This window comes from Anabrus simplex, chromosome 1 (assembly GCF_040414725.1).
Source record: "Anabrus simplex isolate iqAnaSimp1 chromosome 1, ASM4041472v1, whole genome shotgun sequence".
NCBI lineage: Eukaryota > Metazoa > Arthropoda > Insecta > Orthoptera > Tettigoniidae > Anabrus > Anabrus simplex.
Window position 1 is genome coordinate 699,794,087 of NC_090265.1, and position 24,214 is coordinate 699,818,300.

The 24,214-nt window shown below is 40.3% G+C and overlaps 1 protein-coding gene across 1 annotated transcript in view; it reads left to right on the top strand.

The window, feature by feature from the left end:
• LOC136872182 (glycerol-3-phosphate phosphatase) overlaps window positions 1-24,214 on the top strand; it is a 76,689-nt gene that overhangs the window by 5,017 nt on the left and 47,458 nt on the right. Inside the window, exons 3-4 of the mRNA XM_067146021.2 lie at window positions 6,548-6,685; window positions 23,255-23,465. Coding sequence (XP_067002122.2) covers window positions 6,548-6,685; window positions 23,255-23,465 — 349 coding nt within the window. The remainder of the gene's footprint in view (window positions 1-6,547; window positions 6,686-23,254; window positions 23,466-24,214) is intronic.

The following is a 24,214-nucleotide window of genomic DNA, read 5'->3' on the forward strand; positions in this document are numbered from 1 at the left end:
ATAACATCATCATCAGCAAATCTCAGGGTTTTGATTTCCTCTTGAACTTTAATACCCATTCCAAATTCCTCTTTGATTTCCTATATTGCCAGTTCTACGTAAACATTGAATCCTTTCTGGATTGCTGCCTCTTTTTCAAAGCCCTCGATTCTTATCACTGCAGACTGATTTTTGTATAGATTGTCCTTTCTCGGTATCTGATCCCGATCACCTTCAGAATTTCAAACAGCTTGGTCCAATCAACATTATGGAATGCTAGATCTACAAACACCATGTACGTGGGCTTGTCTTTCTTAATTCAGTCCTCTAAGATCAGACGTAAAGTCAGGATTGCTGCACGTGTTCCGACATTTCTTCTGAAGCCAAATTGAGCTTCTCCCAACTCAGATTCAACTTGTCTTTCCATTCTTCTGTAAATAATAACAGTTAAAATTTTGCAAGCGTGAGATACTAAACTAACAGTGCGGTAATTTTCACACTTGCCAGCACCGGCTTTCTTGGGAATAGGTATAACAACATTTTGCCGAAAATCATATGGCACTTCTCCTCTATTATCTTGCACACTAAACAACCTCTCCTGGTTTCTCCTAAGGTAGTCAGTAATTCTGGGGGTAGGTCATCAATTCGCGGTGCCTTTTTCCTACTTAGATCTCTCAAAGCTATGTCGAATTCTGACCTCAAAATTGGGTCTCCCATGTCATCAGCATCAACAACTTCTTCTTCTTCCAGAACACTATCATCTACTTCTTTACCTTGATACAACTGTTGGGTATGTTCCTGCCATCTTTCTGACTTGTCTTCTTTCCCTAGAAGTGGTTTTCCATCTGAGCTTTTAATATTCATACACCTACTTTTCCCTCCTCCAAAGGTTTCCTTGATTTTCCTTTTTGCAGCATCTACCTTTCCTAGGGCCATACAACCTTCAACATCCTTGCACTTCTCTTTCTGCCATTCTTCATTACCTGTCCTGCACTTTCTACCTGCTTCATTATTCATCTGTATTCTTTACTGCCCTCCTAATTTTGTCCATTCTTGTACTTTCATCATTCGTCAATCGGGTCTAGTATCTCTTGAGTTATCCATTGTTTCTTAGGTGAACTTTCCTTTCTTCCTAACTTTTCTCAGTAGCCTTACTTATCTCATTCTTCATGACTGTCCATTCTTCCTCTACTGTGTTTCCTTCAGCCTTTTCATTTAGTCCCTGAGTTACATGTTCCTTGAAACAATCCCTCACACTGTTTTCTTTCAACTTGTCTAGATCCCATCTCCTTGCATTCCTTCCTTTCTTCAGTTTCTTCACCTTCACATGGTATTTCATGACCAACAGGTTGTGGTCAGAGTCCACGCCCGCTCCTGGGAAAGTCTTACAATCCAACACCTGGTTTCTGAATCTCTGCCTAATCGTAATGAATTCTGTTTGATACCTTCCAGTGTCTCCAGGTCTCGTCCATGTATACAGCCATCGTTTGTGGCGTTTGAACCAAATATTAGCCAGGAATAAATTGTGATTAGTACAGAATTGAACCAGCCGGCTTCCTCTTTCATTCCTTTGTCCCAATCCGAATTCTCCTACGGTATTACCTTCTCTTCCTTGGCCTACCACTGCATTCCAGTCTCCCCTCACAATTAGATTCTCATCACCTTTCACATACTGTATTAAATCTTTTATCTCTTCATATATTCTTTGGATTTCATCATCATCTGCTGAACTAGTAGGCATATAGACCTGCACTATTGTGGTGGGCATTGGCTTGGTGCCTATCTTGACCAGAATAATCCTTTTTCTGTGCTGGTCATGGTAGCTTACCCACTACCTTATTTTCTTATTATTAAACCAACTCCTGCATTTCCCCTGTTTGATTTTGTCTTGATAATTCTGTAGTCGCCTGACCAGAAATGCTCTTCCTGCCAACGTACTTCACTTATACCAACTACCGGTACATCTAACTTTAGTCTATCCATCTTCCTTTTCAGATTCTCTAGCCTACCACAATGATTCAAACTTCTAACATTCCACGCTCCGACTCTCAGAATGTCAGTATCCATCTTTTACCTCCAGAATATTTTACCCGGGAGGAAGCCATCATCAGTACATCATTCATACAGAGAGAGCTACATGTCCACGGGAGTTAGTCACGGCTGTAGTTTCACGTTGCTTTCAGCCGTGTAGCAGTATCAACACAGCTAAGCCATGTTAAGTATTATTACAAGACCATATCAGTCAATCATCTAGACTGCCGCCCTTGCAACTTCCGAAAGGCTGCTATCCCTCCTTCCATGAACCATTTATTAGTCTGGTCTCTTGACAGATACCCATCCGATATGGTTGCACCTACAGCTTGGCTACCTACTACATTGGGATACGCAAGCCTCCCCACCATGGCAAGGTCACATGGTTCACAGGGGAGGAATTTACTCCCTAGGTATTTGAAACTGTCAACAATTACAAGGCTTTGACCATAGTCTTGCTTTTCTCTGTGCTGATTTACACTTTTCTTGTTCATGCATCAAGTTGTTCTTGTACATCTTTGCTGCTTTTTCTCAAGACCACAATAATGTCTGCAAATAGCAACAACATCTCCCTATTCCCATTTGCTTCCTTTGTCTCCTTTACGATTTTGTACATAACCATTAGAAATGACAGTACACTCACCTGTCTTAGTACAATTTAATTTCTAAACCATTCCTTCTTTCTAACTGGAGTCTGTGCACTGTTGACACAGTTGTTGTTCGTTGCTTGCACCATTTCTACAGTTTATGTACCCAGTCTCCTTTTGACCATGGTTTCCCAAACCTTCTCCCACCGGGGGAGTTGGCTGTGCGGTTAGGGGCGCGCGGCTGTGAGCTTGCATCTGGGAGATAGTGGGTTCGAACCCCACTGTCAGCAGCCCTGAAGATGGTTTTCCGTGGTTTCCCATTTTCACACTAGGCAAATGCTGGGGCTGTACCTTAATTAAGGCCACGGCCGCTTCCTTCCCACTCCTAGCCCTTTCCTATCCCATCGTCGCCATAAGACCTATCTGTGTCATTGCGATGTAAAGCTACTAGCAAAAAAAAAAAACACCTCCTTGGGAACACTATCATATTATGTCCTTGTTAGATCTATGAATGTCATGACTGGATCCTTTCCATGTACCCAATTCTTCTCCATTAATTACCTCATACTGAAGATTGGGTCCACTGTAGGAATTCCACTTCTAAAGCCATACAGTTCCTCATTTAACTCTTCTGCTTTTCTTCTCCTCTCTAATGTTCTTTTCAGTATTTTTACCACTTCTGGTAAGATAGTTACCACACACTTTTTTCCCCTCTTCTTAAAGACTGGTATTATTATTATTATTATTATTATTATTATTATTATTATTATTATTATTATTATTCCCTTTCCCCAGTCTTCTGGCACACATTTCTGTTTCCGTATTATGCACTTTAACAATCTGTACACCCATTGTTCCAACAGGTCCAGCAGCCTTTATTATTTCCATACTAATTTCATCCATCCCTGGTGCCTTCCACATTTTCATTTTACAGACTGTTAATTCTACCTCTAACTAAATTGATGTCAGTAGGTAAGAAATCCAAGTGAATTGAATGCCAGATTGGGAATACAAAGCTGGAACAGGTGGATAACTTCAAGTATTTAGGATGTGTGTTTTCCCAGGATGGTAGTATAGTAAGCGAGATTGATTCAAGGTGCAGTAAAGCCAATGCAGTGAGCTCACAGTCTCGATCAGCAATATTCCATAAGAAGGAAGTTGGCTCCCGGACTAAACTATCTTTACATCGGTTTGTTTTTCAGACCAACATTGCTTTATGGGAGTGAAAGGTGGGTGGACTCAGGATATCTTATTCATGAGCTAGACATGAAAGTAGCGAGAATGATTGCTGGTACAAACAAGTGGGAACAATGACAGGAGGATACTCGGAATGAGGAGATAAAGGCTAAGTTAGGAACAAAGTTGATGGATGAAGCTGTACGCATAAACTGGCTTCGGTGGTGGGGTCGTGTGAGGCGAATGGAGAAGGATAGGTTACCTAGGAAAATAATGGGCTTTGTTATGGAGGGGAAGAGTGGTAGCAGGAGACCAAGACGATGATGGTTAGACTCAGTTTCCAATGATTTATAAATAAGAGCTATAGAACTAAACAAGGCCACAGAATTAGTTACAAATAGAGGATTGTGGCATAACAGTCTATAATGAAGATGTATGGTGTGTGTATGTATTTTCCTATTTTGTCCATGCTCATTTCTGCTATCACAATTCTATCATCTCCATCAAAAGTTTCTCCTGGTAAAGCTGTTACATCCATCAACTGTCTGCGATTTTTCTTTTCCACTAGAAAGTAATCAATTACTGATTTTATTCTTCAGTCGCCCCAGCAATAACTTGTAATTTTCCTGCTGTTTTTTCTTTTGAAACCATGTCTTGCCCACAATATTTTCATTCCTCTCACAAAACTCAACTACTTTCTCTCCTTCCTCATTCCTTTTTCTGTATCCATATTGTCTGATTACTTCTTCCTTTCTTGTCTTTCGTTTTCTATTATAGGCTTTGAATCTCATTGTTGAATCCGTATTGACGGTTGAACTTCTTACAAAATTGTACAAAAACTATGAGCATTAAAATAGTTTTTGTACAATTTTGTAAGAAGTTTCGTTTTCTACCTGTGCATGTAAGTTTCCCATTGTAATCACTTCCACATCAGTTATCTCCTTTTCTAGTTTCTCCAGGAATTCCCCAATATCCTCCTCCTTATTCTGTGTCTCTGGTTCATACACTTGTATGAAGTCCTTTTCTTCGTTCGTCATTCTAATTTTCATTATCCTGTCACTGATGTACTCTTCCAGCTGTTTAGAAATTATCAGGCCCAGTCTGTTTTTCTCCTCTGCCACCACTCCAAAATAGTGTATATCATTTCCTCATTCTCTTCTTTGCACTCCCCTTTTAACATTGCTCAACCCCATCATTTCTGTACCCTCTTTGACCATAAAATGCATCACCCTTTTTGCCTTTCCTGTCAGGTTCATAAGGTCGATTATGCCCACCTTCATGATGCTGGCTATTGGTTGCCCATTTTTCACAGTTCTCCCAGTGCCCAAGGAACTGCGCATCGCTTGCAGCATGCTACGCCCTGACTTTTTTTCGAGGCAAGTTCCGAAGTACCATATCGTACCATATCTTACAGCCATGAAGATGGTTTTCTGTGGTTTGCCATTTTCACACCAGGCAAATGCTGGGGCTGTACCTTAATTAAGGCCACAGCTCCTTCCTTCCTAGTCCTCGCCCTTATCCCATCGTCGCCATAAGACCTATCTGTATCGGTACGACATAACTTAGGTTTTTTTTTTTAAATCTAGAAAATAGAACTTGGAGAATTAGAGTAGGTGAAATGTTATCTGATCCTGTAATGATTAAGAGGGGACCCTGCAGGGTAGTATTGTTGGACCTTTATGTTTTATAATATATGATATGAGTAAAAAACTGGAATCACAGAGAAGGCTATTACCGTATGATGTTATACTGTATAGAGTAGTAAATGGGTTGCATGATTGTGAGTGACTGCAGGGGGACCTAGACTACGTTGTGAGGTGGATAGCAGATAATGATATTATGGTAAATGGGATGAAAAGTCAGGTTTTAAGTTTCACCGAGAGGAAAAGTGCTCTTAGTTTTTATTATTGTGTTGATGGGGTAATCGTACTTCATGGGGAACACTTTAAGTACCTAGGGGTTAATATAACGAATGATCTTCATTGGGGTAATCATGTAAACAAGGTTGTCAAAAAAGCTTACAGATCTCTTTACATGGTTATGAGAGTATTTAGGGGTTGTAGTAAGGATGTAAGGGAGAGGGCCTATAAGTGTCTCATAAGACGTCAGAGTATGGTTGTAGTGTTTGGGACCCACAACAGGACTACTTGATATGAGAACTGGAAAAGATCCAAAGGAAAGCAGCAAGATTTGTTCTGGGTTATTTCCAGAAAAGGAGTAGTATTACAAAAATGTTGCAAACTTCGGGTTGGGAAGACTTGGGAGTAAAGAGACAAGATGCTCAATTATGTGGTATGTTTTGAGCTGTCAGTGGAGAGATGGCATGGAATGACATTAATAGATGAATAAGCTTGAGTGGAGCATTTAAAAGTAGGTGAGATTATAAAATGAAGGTAAAATTTGAATTCAGGAAGACAAACTCGGGCAAATATTCATTTATAGGATGAAGAGTAAGGGATTGGAATAAATTATCAAGGGAAATATTCAACAAAATTCAAAGTTCTTTGTAATCATTTAAGAAAGGACTAGGTAAACAATTGATAGGGTATCTTCCACCTGGGCGACAGCCCTAAATACAAATCATTGATGATTGACAGGAAAATATTGATTGGAACAAAATTAAGGTTAAATTGTTTATTTTTCCTATATTATTTGTTTTGAATATCTAATACCCCGTGTTGTGTATGTTGCTGATTATGGAAGTTATTTCCCATTTTTTTATTGTTTCAGTCACTTGTAACATTGTATTACGTTTTTAAATTTGAATTTTCTAGGATGAAATAATATCCACAGCCTACCTTACTGCCTGTTATATGAGTGATCTTGGTTTCAAGAAAAAGGCCTATATTGTTGGTTCAACAGGTTTAACACGAGAGTTGGATTCAGTGGGTATCCGACATAGTGATATTGGGGTAAGAATTTTTATCTTGTAACTGCTTGTTTCTGAGTGTTGCCTGTGTACTTTAATTAGTCTAATTCTGTATGTTAATTAGTGATGGGCAGTCTGAGGCGAGTTCTCGAGATTTCTCGAGACTAGTGCAGACACTACTTCTTGCAAAAAATTTAGAGAGATCTCGAGAGCATTCTGTGGTGAATAGGGTGTCGTAGGCCTACAGGTGGACGGAGCTGAATGTTGTTTGTACTGAGTATGTGAATAGCCAACCAAGGGCCTTCTCCATTCCTTAACAACGTGTCAACAAGCGACCAGGGAGTTCATTTCTTTAATTTGTACCAAGGTCTGTTTTGACGCAATACAACATATAATTATAAAGGATACGCATTCTGGCATTGTATGTAGCGGTAAGCACACGAATGTGTAGGCTAAGTATAGAAACTGATGGCTACTGTAAGTACACCTACCTGGATATTAGAGGTGTGCCTTATTCGAACTCTCCATGAACCTACTATGCTGACGTAGCAGGGGGAGAGGTGATACCCCCACGTGGCGCGTCCCAGGTGGCAGATAGGGAGGTCCTAATTGGCTTGCCGGCGGACTTGAGCGAAATAATATAGCTCTCGCGGACCAAACACACATCCTCCTATGGGTGGGAGATGCAGGCGAAGAATACACCCACGGTACCCCCTGCCTGTCGTAAGAGGCAACTAAAAAGGGCGACAAAGGGATGATCGAATTAGAACCATGAGACTACTTGTAATTAGTACCACCACACGGAGAACACCCTGGGTCGCTTTTACTTGCGCGTAGTACCACTATGTTAGGTAGTACATAATAGGTTTGTGATTAGTAGTGACAGTGTGTGAATCAGGGTGAGTTTTACAGTTCCTGTGATTAGTACCACTCTATGAGCGACACCATGTGTGAGCGACACCATGGGTCTGCCTTCCCTATAATTAGTATCCACCATGTGAGGAACACTGCGGGATAGTACGAGTCCCTCTAGTTAGTACACCTATGTGAGGAACACCATAGATTTGCATTGCCTGTAAATGGCACTGCAATGTCAGAAACATCATAGGTCTGTGTTACATGTTCGCATTGCATTACCTGTGAGTATTACCATAATGTGTGGAATACTGTGAGTCGACGTTATTTTTTATCACTACCGCAACATGACAAATACCATGGTTCTACTTTCCTAGCGATAACTACCATTATGAGGGGCCGATTACCTGGATTTTGGACCTCTTTAGACTATAAGCATCATTGATTCAGGATTATGCTTTAGAAGCAGTCCCTTGGTCATTAATACTATTGTTAACGCTAGTTTCTGGGAATGTGGGGCATTACGGGTCGAATCCAGTGATTGTTTTAAATTCATATCCATCTATTCATTCTTTGTCATCATGTTTTGAATTCTGGTCAGTGGATGATTTTGGACTTTTAAATTGTCATTACATTTTGTCTCATTTCATACCATTAGGAGCTGATGACCTAGATGTTAGGCCCATTTAAGCAAAAAGCATCATCATTATTCGAACTTGAGACGGGTTAAGATGAACCTTGTTGCATATGCAACCACCATTGTGCATGAGTGGTATGTGTAATCCAAAATGCCTGAGTTTGCTCCATTTTTTTTTTTTTATATAGGTAGGTGTACATCGTTATCAGACCCTACATTCAATATCATATGACCACTGCTTGTATTTACCAATATTTGGGTGACAAAGGAAATAATTCCCTTTAATGTTATAGAGTATTTGCGTTATAATTAGATACTTTGGTATATGACAGTTCTATGTGTAATCGTGTCTAATTGTACGCGACAGCTTTAAGACAATGTCCGAAATACAACGTAAGTCGTGGAAATAAGTTATTTTGAAGATATGCCACATAGCACAGCCTGGTGTGTTGTTTGTTCAAAAGAATTAGAATACGTCGGCAGAAATACTTACACCACTTAAAAACACATATCCATGATTGTCACAGAACACCTCTGGCCCAGTCTGCATCACAAGAAGCTACCCTGTCGATGACAAATGCAAGATATCCAGTTAGGTGTACATCCTGTCCACAGTTATTCACAAATTATAAGAGTTATTCAGCTAGGATGTCCACCTGAAATAACTCTTGAACCATTTAACATACTGACATTCAGCTTTCACTTTTGTTAATGATGTTAAGGAACTCATAGTTCAACATGCAGTTATTTTCTAAGCTTTTGACAAAATGTATTGGCACACACGTTTCCATATGAGACCTGCTAATGATGTACTAACAACCTTGTACTCATAGTTACTGGGACGTCTCACAGCTCGAAGCACAGAAGAATCGGTCTTGAGAGCGTTGCATATCTTCAAAATAACTTATTTCCACGACTTACGTTGTATTTCGGACATTGTCTTAAAGCTGTCGCGTAGAATTGGAGCAAACTTGGGCATTTTAGATTACACATTCCATTCATGTGTAATGGTAGTTGCATATGCAGCAATGCACATCTTTCCGCGTCTCAAGTTCGAAAAATGCACGCCTCTAGTATCCAGGTAGGTGTACATCCTATTTAGTTATTCACAAATTATACAGAGTTATTCAGCTAAAATGTCCACCTCAAATAAGTCGTGATCAGTTTAAGATTCTGGCATTCTGTTTTCACTTTTGTTAATGGTATTAAGAGGTTCATAGTTGAAGAAGCAGTACATTTCCAAGCTTCTGACAAAATTTATTGGCTCTCACATTTCCATATGAGAACTGCTGATGATGTGCTATCAAGCTTACACTCATAGTTACTGGGACATCACACAGAAAGCAGCACAGGAGAATTTTCTCGAGATCTGTGATGTCAGTCTCGAGAGTCTAGATTGAGAGCGTTGCCCATCACTAATGTTAGTGTTACCAGACATCCCAGTTTTCTGGGGACAGTCTCTGAATTTGCTTTTCGTCCTGGAATGTCCCTGGATTTACTCACTTGTCCCCAGAAATCTGGGATTTTCATTGGTAAGATTAGTAAGAATTCACAATAACATTCTGAAACTTTTTAACTCGTCATTTTTATAAAAAATACTCTACTAGGATTTACGGTTTCCCTTCAGTATGTTCTCTAGTTGTGATCTCTTTGGTTTGCTTCTTACACTCGAGTGCAATTTACTTTTTGAATACTAGTGAATATCAAGTCCGTAGCATGTAACTTCCATCTGTTTTGCAGCAATTCGCGGTGTCTGTAAGCATGTGGCACACCTGCGTGGTGGTTAAAGTTGTTAGAATATTTTATACTGTTTGAAAATATATAGAAAATGTAAATATCCAGTAAGTGCTTTGATGTTGAAGGAGATTCCTTCTCTATGGCAAGGTGTAATGAATCTACTGCAGTGTATTCTTTATGCCAAACAATCTTTTGTGTCAGGGACAGAAGAAAAACTTCTATTGTTGAACATGTACAAACAGAAAAGCATGAAAGTGCTTTCAGTCATGAAAGTGGTAACATGGAGTAAGCAAACAAGTTGTATGTATCAGGTGTATGCATACGTTTTTGCCGGATTGTGTGGTAAAGAAAACACGTAATTTTCTAGGGAAATTCATTTTTTGTTTATTCATTATATTGGACATCGCCTTCTACACACTTTGCCCGTCTTTCAGGTAAATTATGAATACCATGCAAGAAAAACTGCTTGTCTTTTGCGACAAACCATTCGTCGAGCCATTTTCCAACTTCCTTGAAATTGCTGAAGTGCTGTTTTGCGAGCGTGTGCCCCTATGATGCGAAGAGGTGGTAGATGGCGCCAGGTCGGAAGAGTATGGCGGCTGCAGAAGGATGTCCCGTCCAAGCGATTTCATGGTGTCTTTCACTGGTTTTGCTGTGTGAGGCGGCGCATTGTCGTGTAACAAAATTACTTTGCCATATCTTCTGGCCCATTCCGGTCATCTTTCGATCAACGCATGATTTAAATTAATCATTTGTTGGTGATAGCATTGTGCATTAACGGTTTCGCCGGGCTTCAAGAGTTCATAATACACAATGCCGCTCTGGTCCCACCAGACACAAAGCATGGTCTTCTTGCCGAAGCGATTTGGCCTCGGTGTTGAAGGATTGGCTTCGCTAAGTGACAGCCACGTTTTTCTCCGCTTTGGATTTTCAAAATAAATCCATTTTTTTACACCCATCGCAATTCGGTACAGAAATTATTTTCTATCTTGCCGTTGAAACATTATTTCACAAAGTAACTTTGCGATTTTCCATTTACCGTTCATTCAAATTGTGTGGGACCCATTTACTGAGTTTACTGATCTTCCCCATTGCTCGTGAACGTCTGCTGATCATTTCTTGCGACACATTTAATGCTTGTGCCAATTACTGTTGAGTTTGAGTTGTGTCATCATCCAGTAATGCCTGCAATTGCTCGTTTTTACACTTTTGTGGTCTACCAGAACGCGCACTGTTTTTCACATAGAAATCACCCCGTTTAAATTGTCAAAACCATGTCTCACATGTTCTAATCTATGGAGCGTGTTCACCATATGTTTCTACCAGCAAACGATGACTTTCCACAGCCTTTTTCTTTTGATTAAATAATAAAAGCAGTGCAAGCAACTTGTGTTTGCTGTTAGGTTAATGTCAGACGAACAAACTGAAGTATATGTCAAATTCATACGCTGCGTACTGTTTGCTGGCGCCATCTCTTAGTGAAACACGAAAAGACTTATGCATACACCTGGTAAGTAGAATGAGTATTTTCGTCTTTTAAAATGTGTATCAGATAATATAACCAAATAGCAAAGTAACATACATACAATTATAATACAGTAGTTTTTACTTGTGTTTATATCTGTTCCTGGAAATTATCAAAAAATCTGGTAACCTTACTCTGTGTGCAGCTCAGCTTCATCTCTGGTGAGATACAATGTTTAGAGTAGACTGTCTACTGAGCCCTGTTTCACAAAATAGCTAGTGTAAAGGGTCCCATACATGTACAGTTTTGCCTTCTAATCGGCCTGAACAGTTGTTGACTGACAGGGAAAACAGACGTGTATGATGTGGCCTTCCAGCCAATTGTTTTAATTATTGGACTGTGAGAATTCCGTTAGTTCTAACAGCAAGACATAGTACTTGACAGGTGGAATGGACGTGTATGGAGGAATCACAGCCGACCGGCTCTGCGTGGATAGTAAAATATTGTCTTCCTCCCGCAATGCAGCCATGGCCACATGGTCAAAAAACTTTTTATCTGAATTTATTGAAGGTTGTGGAAAGTAAAAAAATCAAGAGTAGGTTCTTCCATACATAAACAATTGTGCCAAATTGTGGGTACACAAATTTATATGAGTGTAATTGTTTTGTTTAACCACATTTTCCTTCACACTCTTCTTTCTTGTTTCCGAATTTGGCCGCCTATGGACCGCATTGAACTTAAGGCTTTTTCTTCTTCTTCTTCTTCTCATTCTCCCAGAACCTCTTCATTCTTTCACTTCTGATCTTCCTTTCTTTCTCAGATATGACCAGTTTGGGTCTACATTTTGGTGGTTTCTCCTGGAATGTTTTGATGCTGTCCACTCGACTTCTAAATTCTTTTCTGTTGTGAACCATATCCACTGTAAGTCCACTTTCTATTGCATCTCTTTTTACCTCTTCCACCCACTTCATCGAAGCTTTTAGTCCAGTGATGTACTTGAATATTTTCTTAGTTAGCCATTTCTCATCTATTCTTTCTAGATGCCCATAGAATTTTAGCCTTCGCTTTCGCATGGTGACAGTGATTTTTTTTTTGTGTATTTATAGAGGTCATCATTTTTCCTATTCCTCCACTCCCCATCAGCATTTTTCTGTGGTCCTAAAATTTTCCTTAAGATTCTCCTCTCTTTTTTTCCGAGATCTTGAAGCTCACCCTTTTTATTCATTGTCAGGCTCTGAAGCGTAGAGACCCTCTGGCTTTACCACTGAGCTGTAGTGTCTAAGTTTCGCCTTGTAAGATATTGCTCTTTTGTTGTATCTGTTCTGGGTTAACCTATAAGCCAATTCTAGTTTTCTAATTCTTGCCCTAATCGCCTCTTTATCCAATCCATTAGGTTCTATCCATTCCCCTAGATATTTAAATTTCTCAGTTCTTTTTACAGTCCCATGCTTCACTTCTAAGTGTCTCTCCCCTTGATGTCCATATTCCATGTATTCCGTCTTCTCATATGAAACTTTGAGACCCGTTTTCTCAGCGATCTCATGTAGAGTATTCAGCATAATTTGGGCATTTTCTCGGTTGTGAGCCAAGAGTGCAAGATCCTCCGCGAAAGCCAAACACTTAATTTCTAAGTTCTGTCCTTTCCTCCCTAAATGTATTCCCTTTATTCCTTTCACTTCCAAGGCTTTTTCCCATGTTCTAATGATTTTTTCTAGGACAATGTTAAAGAGAATTGGTGATAGGCAGTCCCCTTGTCTGACTCCTGTTTTTATTTCAAATGGTTCAGAAATTTCACCGAAGAATTTGACTTTTGAGAAAGTTTCTGTCAGGGTTTGTTTTATTAACATTCTTGTTTTCCTGTCAATTCTGAATTCCTCTAGGACGTTAAATAGGGTCTGCCTGTCAATTGAATCATACGCTTTCTTAAAATCAACAAATATTACCACGGTGTTCTCAAAGCTCTTATTCTGAGAATGCTCTTCAGGTTAAATATTTGTTCTGTGCATGATCTTCCTTTTCGAAAACCAGCTTGGTACTCACCAATGAGATGGTCTCCTTGTTCTTCAACTCTTCTCAATAGTACTTTAGAGAGTATCTTATATGTTATTGGGAGTAAAGAGATTCCTCTATAGTTATTGATGTTCGTCCGGAGACCTTTCTTGTGAAGTGGGTGTATAAGAGCACACTTCCAATCACTGGGGATCTTTTCATCTCTCCAGATTTCTCCTATGACGGCGTGGATTGCTTTTGTTGCAGTTTCTCCTCCGAACTTCCACATTTCTGCAATAATTCCATCTTCACCTGGTGCTTTGTTGTTTTTAAGCTCATTTATTATTTCTTTGATCTCTTCTAGACTCGGTGGCTTGGAATCTTGGTTATCCTGAGATAGATTTTTCGTATCCAATCTTTTCACAGGTTCTGCACAATTCAGTAACATTTTGAAGTAATCTGCGAGAAATTGACAATTTTCTTTGTTGTTCGTTACTACACTACCATCCTCCCGCTTGAAACACAAACTTGATGGCTGGTATCCCCGTAGTTCCTCTCTGAAGGTTTCGTAAAATGCTCGAGTGTTGTTCTTTCGAAAATCGTCTTCTATCTTATCCATCCTACTTCTGTCATAATTTCTTTTCTCTGATCGTATGATCTTAGCTGTTTTCTTCCTCTCTTCCCTGAAAGTTTCCCATCTCTCGGTTTTGTTGGAATGCCACCTCCACTTTTCATTCCACCACCGGTGTTTTCGTTTCCTCGCTGGATTCCCCAAACCTTCAGCTGCTTTAAACATTGAGTTTTTGATATCTTCCCAGCTGTTCATATTCAGCTTCGACAATTTTTCACAATATGTCTCTTTGCTTTGTTTCAGAGTATCTGCATCAATTCTAAGCTTCCTCTTGATTCTTTGTTTGGGTTTGTTTGGTTGGAATCATACTTTAATCTCCGAGAGGTGGTGGTCCTAATCTATGTTTAAGCTTTTTCTTACCTTGACGTTCAAGATTTCCCTTCGGTTTCTGGTCGTAATAGCAACATGGTCGATCTGAAACTCCCCCAGCAACGTGTTAGGAGATGCCCATGTTTTTTTTCTTGTTAGGGAGTGCCTTGAAGTACGTAGACATGAGTTTCAAGTTAAAATGTCTGCAGAAACTGATTAATCTTTTGCCATTTCTGTTTGTTCTGTTATGTGCTGGGTAGTCCCCCCACAATTTTCCTGTACCTTCTTTCTTTACCTATCTGAGCATTGAAATCACCAACCAAAATTTTCACATGGTGTTGTGGAATTTTGGACGTTGTGTCTTCAAGAATTTCCCAAAAGTCATCTACCTTCTCCAGTTTTTTCTTGTTATCGTCATTTATCGGCGCATGTGCATTGATGATCGTGTATGCTTTATTGCCAGACCTAAAGGACAGAAACGAGATCCTCTCTGTTGGTGAGGTGAAATTGATGATGGACTCCAGAATGTTACTTTTAACCATAAAGGCCGTACCTAGGATCGTTACATTTGCATTGTTTTTTATTGCCGGTTTTCCTTTGTAAATTCTACAGCCATTAGATTCCATGTGATTTTTATCAAGGTATCTTGTCTCTTGAACTGCAAGTATGTAAATATCTCTTTCTCTCAAAACATCAGTAAGTTGTTTTAATTTTCCAACTTTTAGGAGCGTGTTGATGTTCAGTGTTCCGAGCAGATGTTTTTGCTTGGTTCGTATCTTCCTTGAGGAGGTTCTGGGAAGCTCCGACTCTTCCCTGCATGACGTTCCAGGCTCTCCAGAATCCAAAGGCCTGGTTGCACCGCTCACGGCGGTGGGGGATTTCGGTTTCCGGCTGCCCCCTGGAGTAGTCTTTCCTGAAGGTGTTTCCAACATGCCTTACGTTGAAGTTAGTTGGGAGAGTAGGCATTGCCTGCTCCTGTGAATTAAAACTGAGGTTGTAAGCCCCAGAGTTTGGTTCTTCCGCCCTCTAAACCATTGGGAATCTTCCTCTTCTGCTTTAGAGACCGGTAGGTTTATTTAGGGTTTTCTCCCTTAGACTGGTTGCCTTCCCAGGATTACAACAGAGACCAATCTTCCCCACAGCGGTTCTTCCGCCTTCCTTGCCGTTGGATGATGTAAACCATCTTCGTCCGCCTCAGAAGCCGTTGACCGTTTTTCTCTTTAGTTTATTATATTTTCACAGACCACCAAGATGGCTCCCAGCAGTAGGCTAAGATCTGTTGCCTTAGAAACGCCTTAATGGAAGAGTGAAGTATCTATGGAGACCAAGAAAATTTAGCAAGTGGGTGGTTGTTAGGGCAAGGTTAGCAACCAAAGTACACTCTTAGTATGTTATCTATGGAGAAATTGTAGTAAAATCCAACATGGAGGTACGTAGGGCCATAAAATGAAACAAAATTATGCCCTCAAATCAATAAAAATAAGCTCCAGACTTCCAAGAAAACACGTTCACACAACCACTACACCTATTAAATGCTCAAACACTCCCCGACACCCACCAACACCACACAGAACGCGAGAAAAGATGTCAATATCTCGGAGCTCCACCACACATGACTTCTTCCAGTGAGTATGCTGTACATTGTTTCCATTCTCTCTTCTTTAAGTTGTATGCAATCCCTGCATATGCAAGCAATTCATCTACTGTTGACATTTTATCTGCTAAAAGTACCTGTATGTATACATCTACACAGTATTGCCATAAGTTCTGTCAGTACTTTCAATGCATATCTATAATAATATCATAAAGAGGAAAAATTGGTATATTTGTTTGTAACGGATAGACTCAAAAACTACTGAACCGATTTTAAAAATTACTTCACCTGTAGAAAGCTACATTGCCAGTGAGTAACATGGGCTGTATTTTATTTTCAAAACAATTCGGGGTGGGGGGCACGGGGAGGGGAATATATAAAAAAATAGGCTAATGTAGGCAAAATATGGAATTTGTCATACAAGGACAAGGCAAAGCTCAATTTAATCCCCTTGACGCAAACAACAAAACTCGGTAAGCCCTATGGGCCCAAAAACCATGTTTTAAGGCCCTAAAACCAACCGTTACGGAGATATTGGCACCACTCTACCCCTGCTCTAGGAATCAGATAAAATAATGAACTGCCGTAACCATGGCAACGTCAGCTGCAGGATTCTACAGCAGCAAAATTATCTACAATATATCACAAAAATCTAACATGTTACAGACATGAAAATTGGTATTCGGAATCCCCTTTAAGAATAAAAGAACACAAATGTTTGTTTTCAGAAAATCCACTTAAGGTGGGGGTGAAAAGAAGTGAGGAAGGAGTTAAATTATTTATATGAGGATACGTACATCTCAGAAAATGAAGATGTTACAGACGTTAAAATTAGTACTTGGAATCTCCTTTAAAAATGAACATACTTTTTTTTAAAATCCATTTAAGAGGGTGAAGAGAGTAAAAAAGCGGGTTAATTTTATCTTGTTCTTCTACTGCTTTACCCACACCTGTAGGGGTTGCGGGTGCAAACTGTGTTGCACATGTGGATTTTGACCCTGTTTTACAGCTGGGTGCCCTTCCTGGCGTCAACTGTACGTATAAGGATGTAATTACTATTGTTGTGGTTGTTAATGTGGTGTGTTGAGTGAATATAAAGAGGAGAATGTTGGGACAAACACAAACAACCTGTCCCCAAGCCAGAAGATTAATCACACACGATTAAAAACCCCGACCTAGCCCAGTATCGAAGCCAGAACCCAGTGAACCGAAGACCTGAACGCTGACCACTCAGCCAAGGAGTGGGGCAGTTTTTATAATGAGTATATCTACATTATATCTCATAAACGTAACATGTTACAGGCGTGAAAATTGGTATTTGAGTCTCCTTTAAAAATAAAGAAACACGTGCTTTTTGTTTTTGGAAAATCAAGCTGGAGATAGAAAATAAGTGAAGGAGGAGTTGAATTCTCTTTATGAGGATACTTATATCTCAAAAACTAAGATGTTACATACGTGAAATTTGGTATTTGGAATCTCCTTTAGAAATAAAGAAAACTTTTTTGCGACATAAATGAGGACTTTCTCACGCATAGAGTTCCATGTCCCATGTTCCAGATTTAGCTCTGCCAGTAGCCTGGTCATCTTAGGCCCAAAATCCCCCTGTGGGTGGGGGCGGTAGAATAACACCCACGGTATCCCCTGCCTGTCATAAGAGGCGACTAAAAGGGGCCCCAGGGGCTCTGAACTTTGGAGCGTGGGTTGGCGACCACGGGGCCTTCAGCTGTGTCCTGGCATTGGTTCCACTTACTTGTGCCAGGCTCCTCACTTTAATCTATCCTGTCCGACCTCCCTTGGTCAACTCTTGTTCTTTTCCGACCCCGACGCTATTAGGTTTGCGAGGGCTAGGGAGTCTTTCGTTTTCACGCCCTTCGTGGCCCTTGCCTTCCTTTGGCCGATAGCTTCATTTTTCGAAGTGTCGGATCCCTTCCATTTTCTCTCTCTGATTAGTGTTATATAGAGGATGGTTGCCTAGTTGTACTTCCTCTTAAAACAATAATCACCACCACCACTTAGGCCCAAAAGACAATGCCACAAACGTGGTTTACAAAAAGGTTTTGGGGTAAATGAAATGCAATTTCTCGGTGAGTTTTTTTACTTTAGGGATTTACAGATAATGTCTTAGTGCATTACCGAGGAAGAAGTAATTTTTATCAAATTACGAAATCCTCGCGAGCGAAGCCATGGGTAACAGCTAGTAACTACTAAATAAAACTATGCAAACCCATTAATAACATGCATATATTCTGAGAAAGCACAAAAATGCTACAGAATGAATGAACTCTTATTCAAAATGATCACCATCTGCGACAACACAGTGGCGAAGACGTTGAGGCCACTCGTCAGTTGTGTCCAGTGGAAGTCTTTCGACAGCTGATATGATTGATTTTTTTAACCTATTCACTGCCAAACCCATATATATACTTATTGAACACCGTGCCTCGTCTGCCAAACCCGTATATATACGTTTTGGTGCAGTGTGTACTTCGCCGATCTCACAAATGAACGGGATATCGTGTCATGCTTTGAGATTCCGCGGAAGTGCTCAAAGAAGTTCTGTACGGCAGATATACCACTTCATTTCACATGTTTTGAAAGCGATCTGGTGTTATTTCAGCTTCGTGGGAGTGGAACATCTTTCCCAATAACGTGTAGCTATCATGGTGTCTTGAAATATACATTCATCTCTTGTTGACAAAGAAATTGAATGTTTCCTCATAAATGGTGATTCTGGAGAGCTATATTTTGATAATGAAGATGGAGAATATGTTGGGGGTGATATTGAACTACAAAAAAGTGCGTGACAGAGTAGTAATGATGGATCTCATGTGGAATTGTCACCCTCTCCTCAGATAAATTGTTATTTCCCCAAATGTTAATGATTTTGATAATTCCAGTTCTTGGATCAACAATTTTATATTTCAATAATAATAATATCATCAAGCGGAGTAGCCGTGCATGTTAACATGCTACTGCTATGGAGCCAAGCTCTGCATTCGGCAGGCGAATGGGTTCGAACCCCATCATCAGCTGTCCTGAGAATTTCTTTTTCTTTTTGGGGTTTCCCTTTTTGCACTTCCAAGCAAATGCTGGGACAGTTCCTATTCATAAGCCACAGCCGATTCTGTCCACTTCCTTACCCAGTTTCATTCACCATCGTTCATTTCCTATTAATTATCTTCTCACCTGTGGTTGACATCAGGAAGGGCATCCAGCCATAAAAACATGCTGTAAAATATAATCTCACTTCATCCCCGACCCCGTATTGGGCTAAGGGGTTAAGGGGACGATATGTATTCCATTAAAAGTATCAGTAAAAAATTATCTGTAAAAGTGCTTCTTCCTTAACATAAAACCTGGCCCAGAGGGTTCACCTGGTCATGAAAACTCAGCAGTGAAAAGGTTAACATATCAATGTTGCGGTGTCCTTTTAGACATGCTGTCGCTTTGAGCTTCTACCACAGAGAATAATCTAATGGATTGAGGTCCAGACTTCCATCAGGCCAGTCAGCAACAGTGACGAACCATGGGACAGAAGTCTTTACTCCACCTTTGCAAAAATGCACCTCCGATTATCCCCGCCAAGAAACTGCCTACCATACTGTGACAGAAGCAGGGTGATGTCTTGCTGCACACATAGAACTTTCTCTTTTGCTTCCTTGTAGGGCTATATGCACAGACCATCGCCGTGTGTACACACCAGCGTTTTGCTTTTTAAACAACTCTTCCACAGTGAATATTTTGTCATCTGTGATGAACGGGATGTCGCGATACTGGCTCTCACCATATGTCATTAACAAAGCCTGGTATCGAACATGGTGTATCTCCTTGAATTTTTCAGTTAGTAAATGCCGTGTGTATCTTTTATATGCACCAACGCTTAAATTATCCTTCAAAATATGTGACATAGTTCGTGGAGATATATTCATTTCACGAGACAAAATTGTTTGTTTATGTAATGCAAAAGATTGCGTTGAATCCTTGCACGAATAGCATTCACAACTTCTTTTCTGTGTACATACCTAGGACGGTACGATCGGACGTGATCAGCAGTTGCACCCATTTGTTTAAACCGTGCTATTGTCCAAATCGCAAATCGTTCATTGATACCTAGGGGTTTCAGCAGAGAAAAAATTTCTTAGCTCACTTTCCACAACGAAAAAACGCCAATACAGCAATACAATTATCATACACTCCCCAATCCATCTTTCACTACTGCCTGCTGTTGGCACACTGCAAGCCGGTTACTGGCAGAGCCGTGAAGTTGACCTTGTGGATGACGACATACAGCGTTGCCACACTTCTTCATTCACAATTACCATACTATAGCACGTTTAGATTTTACTGACAGAACTTATGGCAGTACTGTGTATACTCAACCAGATTACAGAGCAGACTGAAGATAACATGACAGTTCGATCTCTATGTGTGTGGCAAAGAACTGGTAGAACTGTCTCAGTTAATGGGGCCCCTAGCAGTTCCCCATTTCCGCTAGTTGTAGTAAGATCTGTTCCATGTCAGTGCTGTTAAAATCATAAAAGTTTTGTGACTAGGTGCTTGTCAAAATTACTAATGTGACAACTGTAGTTAACCTTCTGCAAGGCTGATTCAAGGAAATGTATTACTCCTTGGGCTGTTTGTAGATGTGATTTTATGTGGCATGTATTTTAATTCCACATAACCTGCAGATTTCCCAGAAAATCTTGTCAAGAAATGTCCCCTGAGTTCCTACTAGAAAAATATTCTTTACAATTTATAAATAATTTAGACATTTAATTCTAGATGTCAGAGGTAAACTTATCGTAAGTGATATTTCACTGACTTTACAGGAGAGAAGAAGGAAGCTGCTGGGGCTCATATTTTGCTACCTTTGAGGCATGTTGAATCAACAGTTCTGACCTTGGTAAACTATCATAAGAACCAGTACAGTAAATAGTGTGGTGGATGGCTATAAGGTTGAACTGTTGTATGATCACTTACCCCCCTCCTGTACGTGGGGGATGCAGATGAAGAATACACCCACGGTATCCCCTGCCTGTTGTAAGAGGCGACTAGAAGGGACGACCAAGGGATGATGAAATTAGAACGTTGAGAATACATGTGGTTAGTACCATGGGTTTATGTTACATAGGAGCAGTACCATTACGTGAGAAATACTACGGGTCTGGGCGTTGGTTGTGATAATGGTCATCATGTGTATTCCACCGGTCAGTTGCACTGTGTTCAGAATGGATCTGCGTTACCTATGAGTAGTACCACGTACGAGAAATGCCATGGGTCTGCGCTGCCTGTAATTAGTGCCACTAAGTGAGAAACACCATGGGTTTCGTTGGCACCCATGATTAGTACCACTATGTTGCCTGAGAGTAGCAATACCATAACGTGAGGAACACCATAGGTTTTTGTTGCCTGTGAGCGTTGTCATAATGTGTGATACATTGCCTATGATTAGTAGCACTGTGTGAGCTGAGCACACCATGAGTATACGTGGCCTGTGATTAGTTCCACTAAGTGAGGAACACCCCAGGAATACCGGCACCCGTGATTAATCCCACTATGTGAGGAACACCACGGGTCTGCTTTGCTTGTGAGTAGTACCCTTATGTGCGAAACACCATAGGTCTATGTTACCTGTGAGTGGTGCCATTGTGTGTAACATACCATGGGTCTACATTACCTTTGATTAGTACCACCATGTGATAAACACCATGAGTCTGCATTACCTGTGATTAGTACCACTAGAGGAGGAACATCATGGTTCTACTTTACCAGTGATTAGTACCATTGAGGGGCTGGTGACCTGGATTTTGGACCCCTTTGGATAATGAGTATCATCCCAGTAATGAAGGCATTATGAGTGTTTTGTTTCACAATTATTTTTTCATCATCATTCTTTTTAGATTCTAGTCAGTGGATACATTTTGAAGTTTTAATTTTCGTTTCTTTCACCTCGTACCATTAGGGGCAGATGACCTAGCTGTTAGACCTCTTTAAACAAAAAACATCATCGTCATCATCATTACCATTGTTTATCGCTGGGTTCTCCCCACACATCATACAATATTCTCACATAGCTTATCGTCATTGCTGTAAAGCTTACAATAGTGTATCCATAAGAAGACTTGGCCAAAACAAGACACATACGATAGATGCCTCAAAATTGTCGTTTTTGCGTTTACGATTGTTTACCTCTGATGTACCGAATTTGTAAGTTAATTTTATTTCTTTTCCTTATGTTGTACAGTGTGCAGTGAAAAGTTACCGGGACTTAAGCCGGTGCTGCCCCAAAGGTGGACTGGGGAAATGCTTGCTTTGTTCCTGGGTGGCAGGGATAGAGTGCGCAGTCAGGAAACTCAGTGAGCATGATTAGCGGTAAGCGTATGACATGAATGTTTGTTTGCGAATGGAGTTCTTGTTGAGCACACATTAGGGCGTTATTAGTGTTGCATTCTTACACTTCTTGTTGAAGGTTATTTGTGTTAGCTATCAGTATGGTGATTTACAGTATTCAACAACAGGTATTTGTAGTTGTAACATTTCTCCTAAAAAAAGAAATCATATGACAGAATCGTAGTTTCTGTGACACTGCAATATCTTTGAGACAGTTTGTTAGAAGTTATTCAGGAATTGGCAAGAAACAGGGTCTGTTTTGAACAAAAACATACAGCCCATACAACTCATCAGTCAGTGCGTGAATTAATACAGGGGTTTGATGAATATCATGGATTTCTGCCCCCTCATTGCTTTCAGTGTCTGTGACTTTTATTTGTGGGGAACTGTAAAGCAGAAAGTAAAAAATAACAATAATAATCTTGAAGCCCTGGGGAATTAAATCAGACAGGTGATACGTGAAATTTCAGAGGTGGAGTTACAAATATTTAGGAATTTTTTTTATGCCGATGTAATGTTGTTATCGAGAACAATGGACATAATCTTATATGGCTGCTTTGATGAAGGGTAAGATCTACATTACTTTTCAACTTCGTTCATTTTAACTCTTAACTAATAATTTTGGACAATCCTTATGAAACTGAACGCACACCCCCATGCTGCTACAGCTTACTAGTGAGTCTAGCAGTGAATTGCGAGCAGTTGTCCCCTCCACGTCCCCTGCATACTGCTGCCTCTCCCTGTATGTTTTTAACACCAAACACCAAATATAATAACCACTTGTAGTTCAAATCCATTTGTTTTTTTTCCAGTATTGAACCAGGTGATGGAACTCCAGCTACTTCAAGGTTGACAAGGCTTATCTTAAACATCCCACACAATAATGAAAATGATTTTAAAGTGGTAGTGATATAGAATAGTTTGACACTAGATCCTGGAGAGGTGTTGCTGTGTAAACTAGGTGTGTTAATGAGCCATGTAAACTTATACTACATCTCTGTTTAGCCAGATCCCTTGAGGAGTTCCCTGGCTGCTTTCGTGAATCAAGAGTTCCACCGTGATCCCGAAGTTGGTGCTGTGGTGGTTGGTTTTGATGAACATTTCAATTATATTAAGATGTTGAGGGCTGCAACATACCTCAATGATCCCGACTGTATATTTATTGCCACCAACACCGATGAGAGGTTTCCCATGCGTTCAGACCTCGTTGTGCCAGGTAATTAAATAGATTACCATAAAAATATAGTTATTTTTATGAACAGATGAGATTTTGTTCAGAAGATGTGGAGCAAAGTTCTGCAAAACATAATCAATCTAAATATTAGTTATTAAATGTATGGTGGTGATCATTGTTTTAACCCTCAACTTGTGAGGTCGTATTTCTGAGACTTACATTTTGAGTTGAGGTATCTTAAGAGGGAACACATACATGTGTTTCACTCGGATTCGGTTGAAATTTGGTAGGAATATTCGTGGGAGGCAGTAGAAAACTGCATGTCCCCAGCGCAAGTTTAAACGCCAAAATAGAACAAATAATTAGTCGTAAAATTAGAAGTGCCGCGAGAGTATCTGGACCCCCTGTGGGTGGGGGCGGTAGAATAACACCCACGGTATCCCCTGCCTGTCGTAAGAGGCGACTAAAAGGGGCCTCAGGGGCTCTGAACTTTGGAGCGTGGGTTGGCGACCACGGGGCCCTTAGCTGAGTCCTGGCATCGCTTCCACTTACTTGTGCCAGGCTCCTCACTTTCATCTATCCTATCCGACCTCCCTTGGTCAACTCTTGTTCTTTTCCGACCCCGACGCTATTAGGTTTGCGAGGGCTAGGGAGTCTTTCATTTTCACGCCCTTCGTGGCCCTTGTCTTCCTTTGGCCGATATCTTCATTTTTCGAAGTGTCGGACCCCTTCTATTTTTTCTCTCTGATTAGTGCTATATAGAGGATGGTTGCCTAGTTGTACTTCCTCTT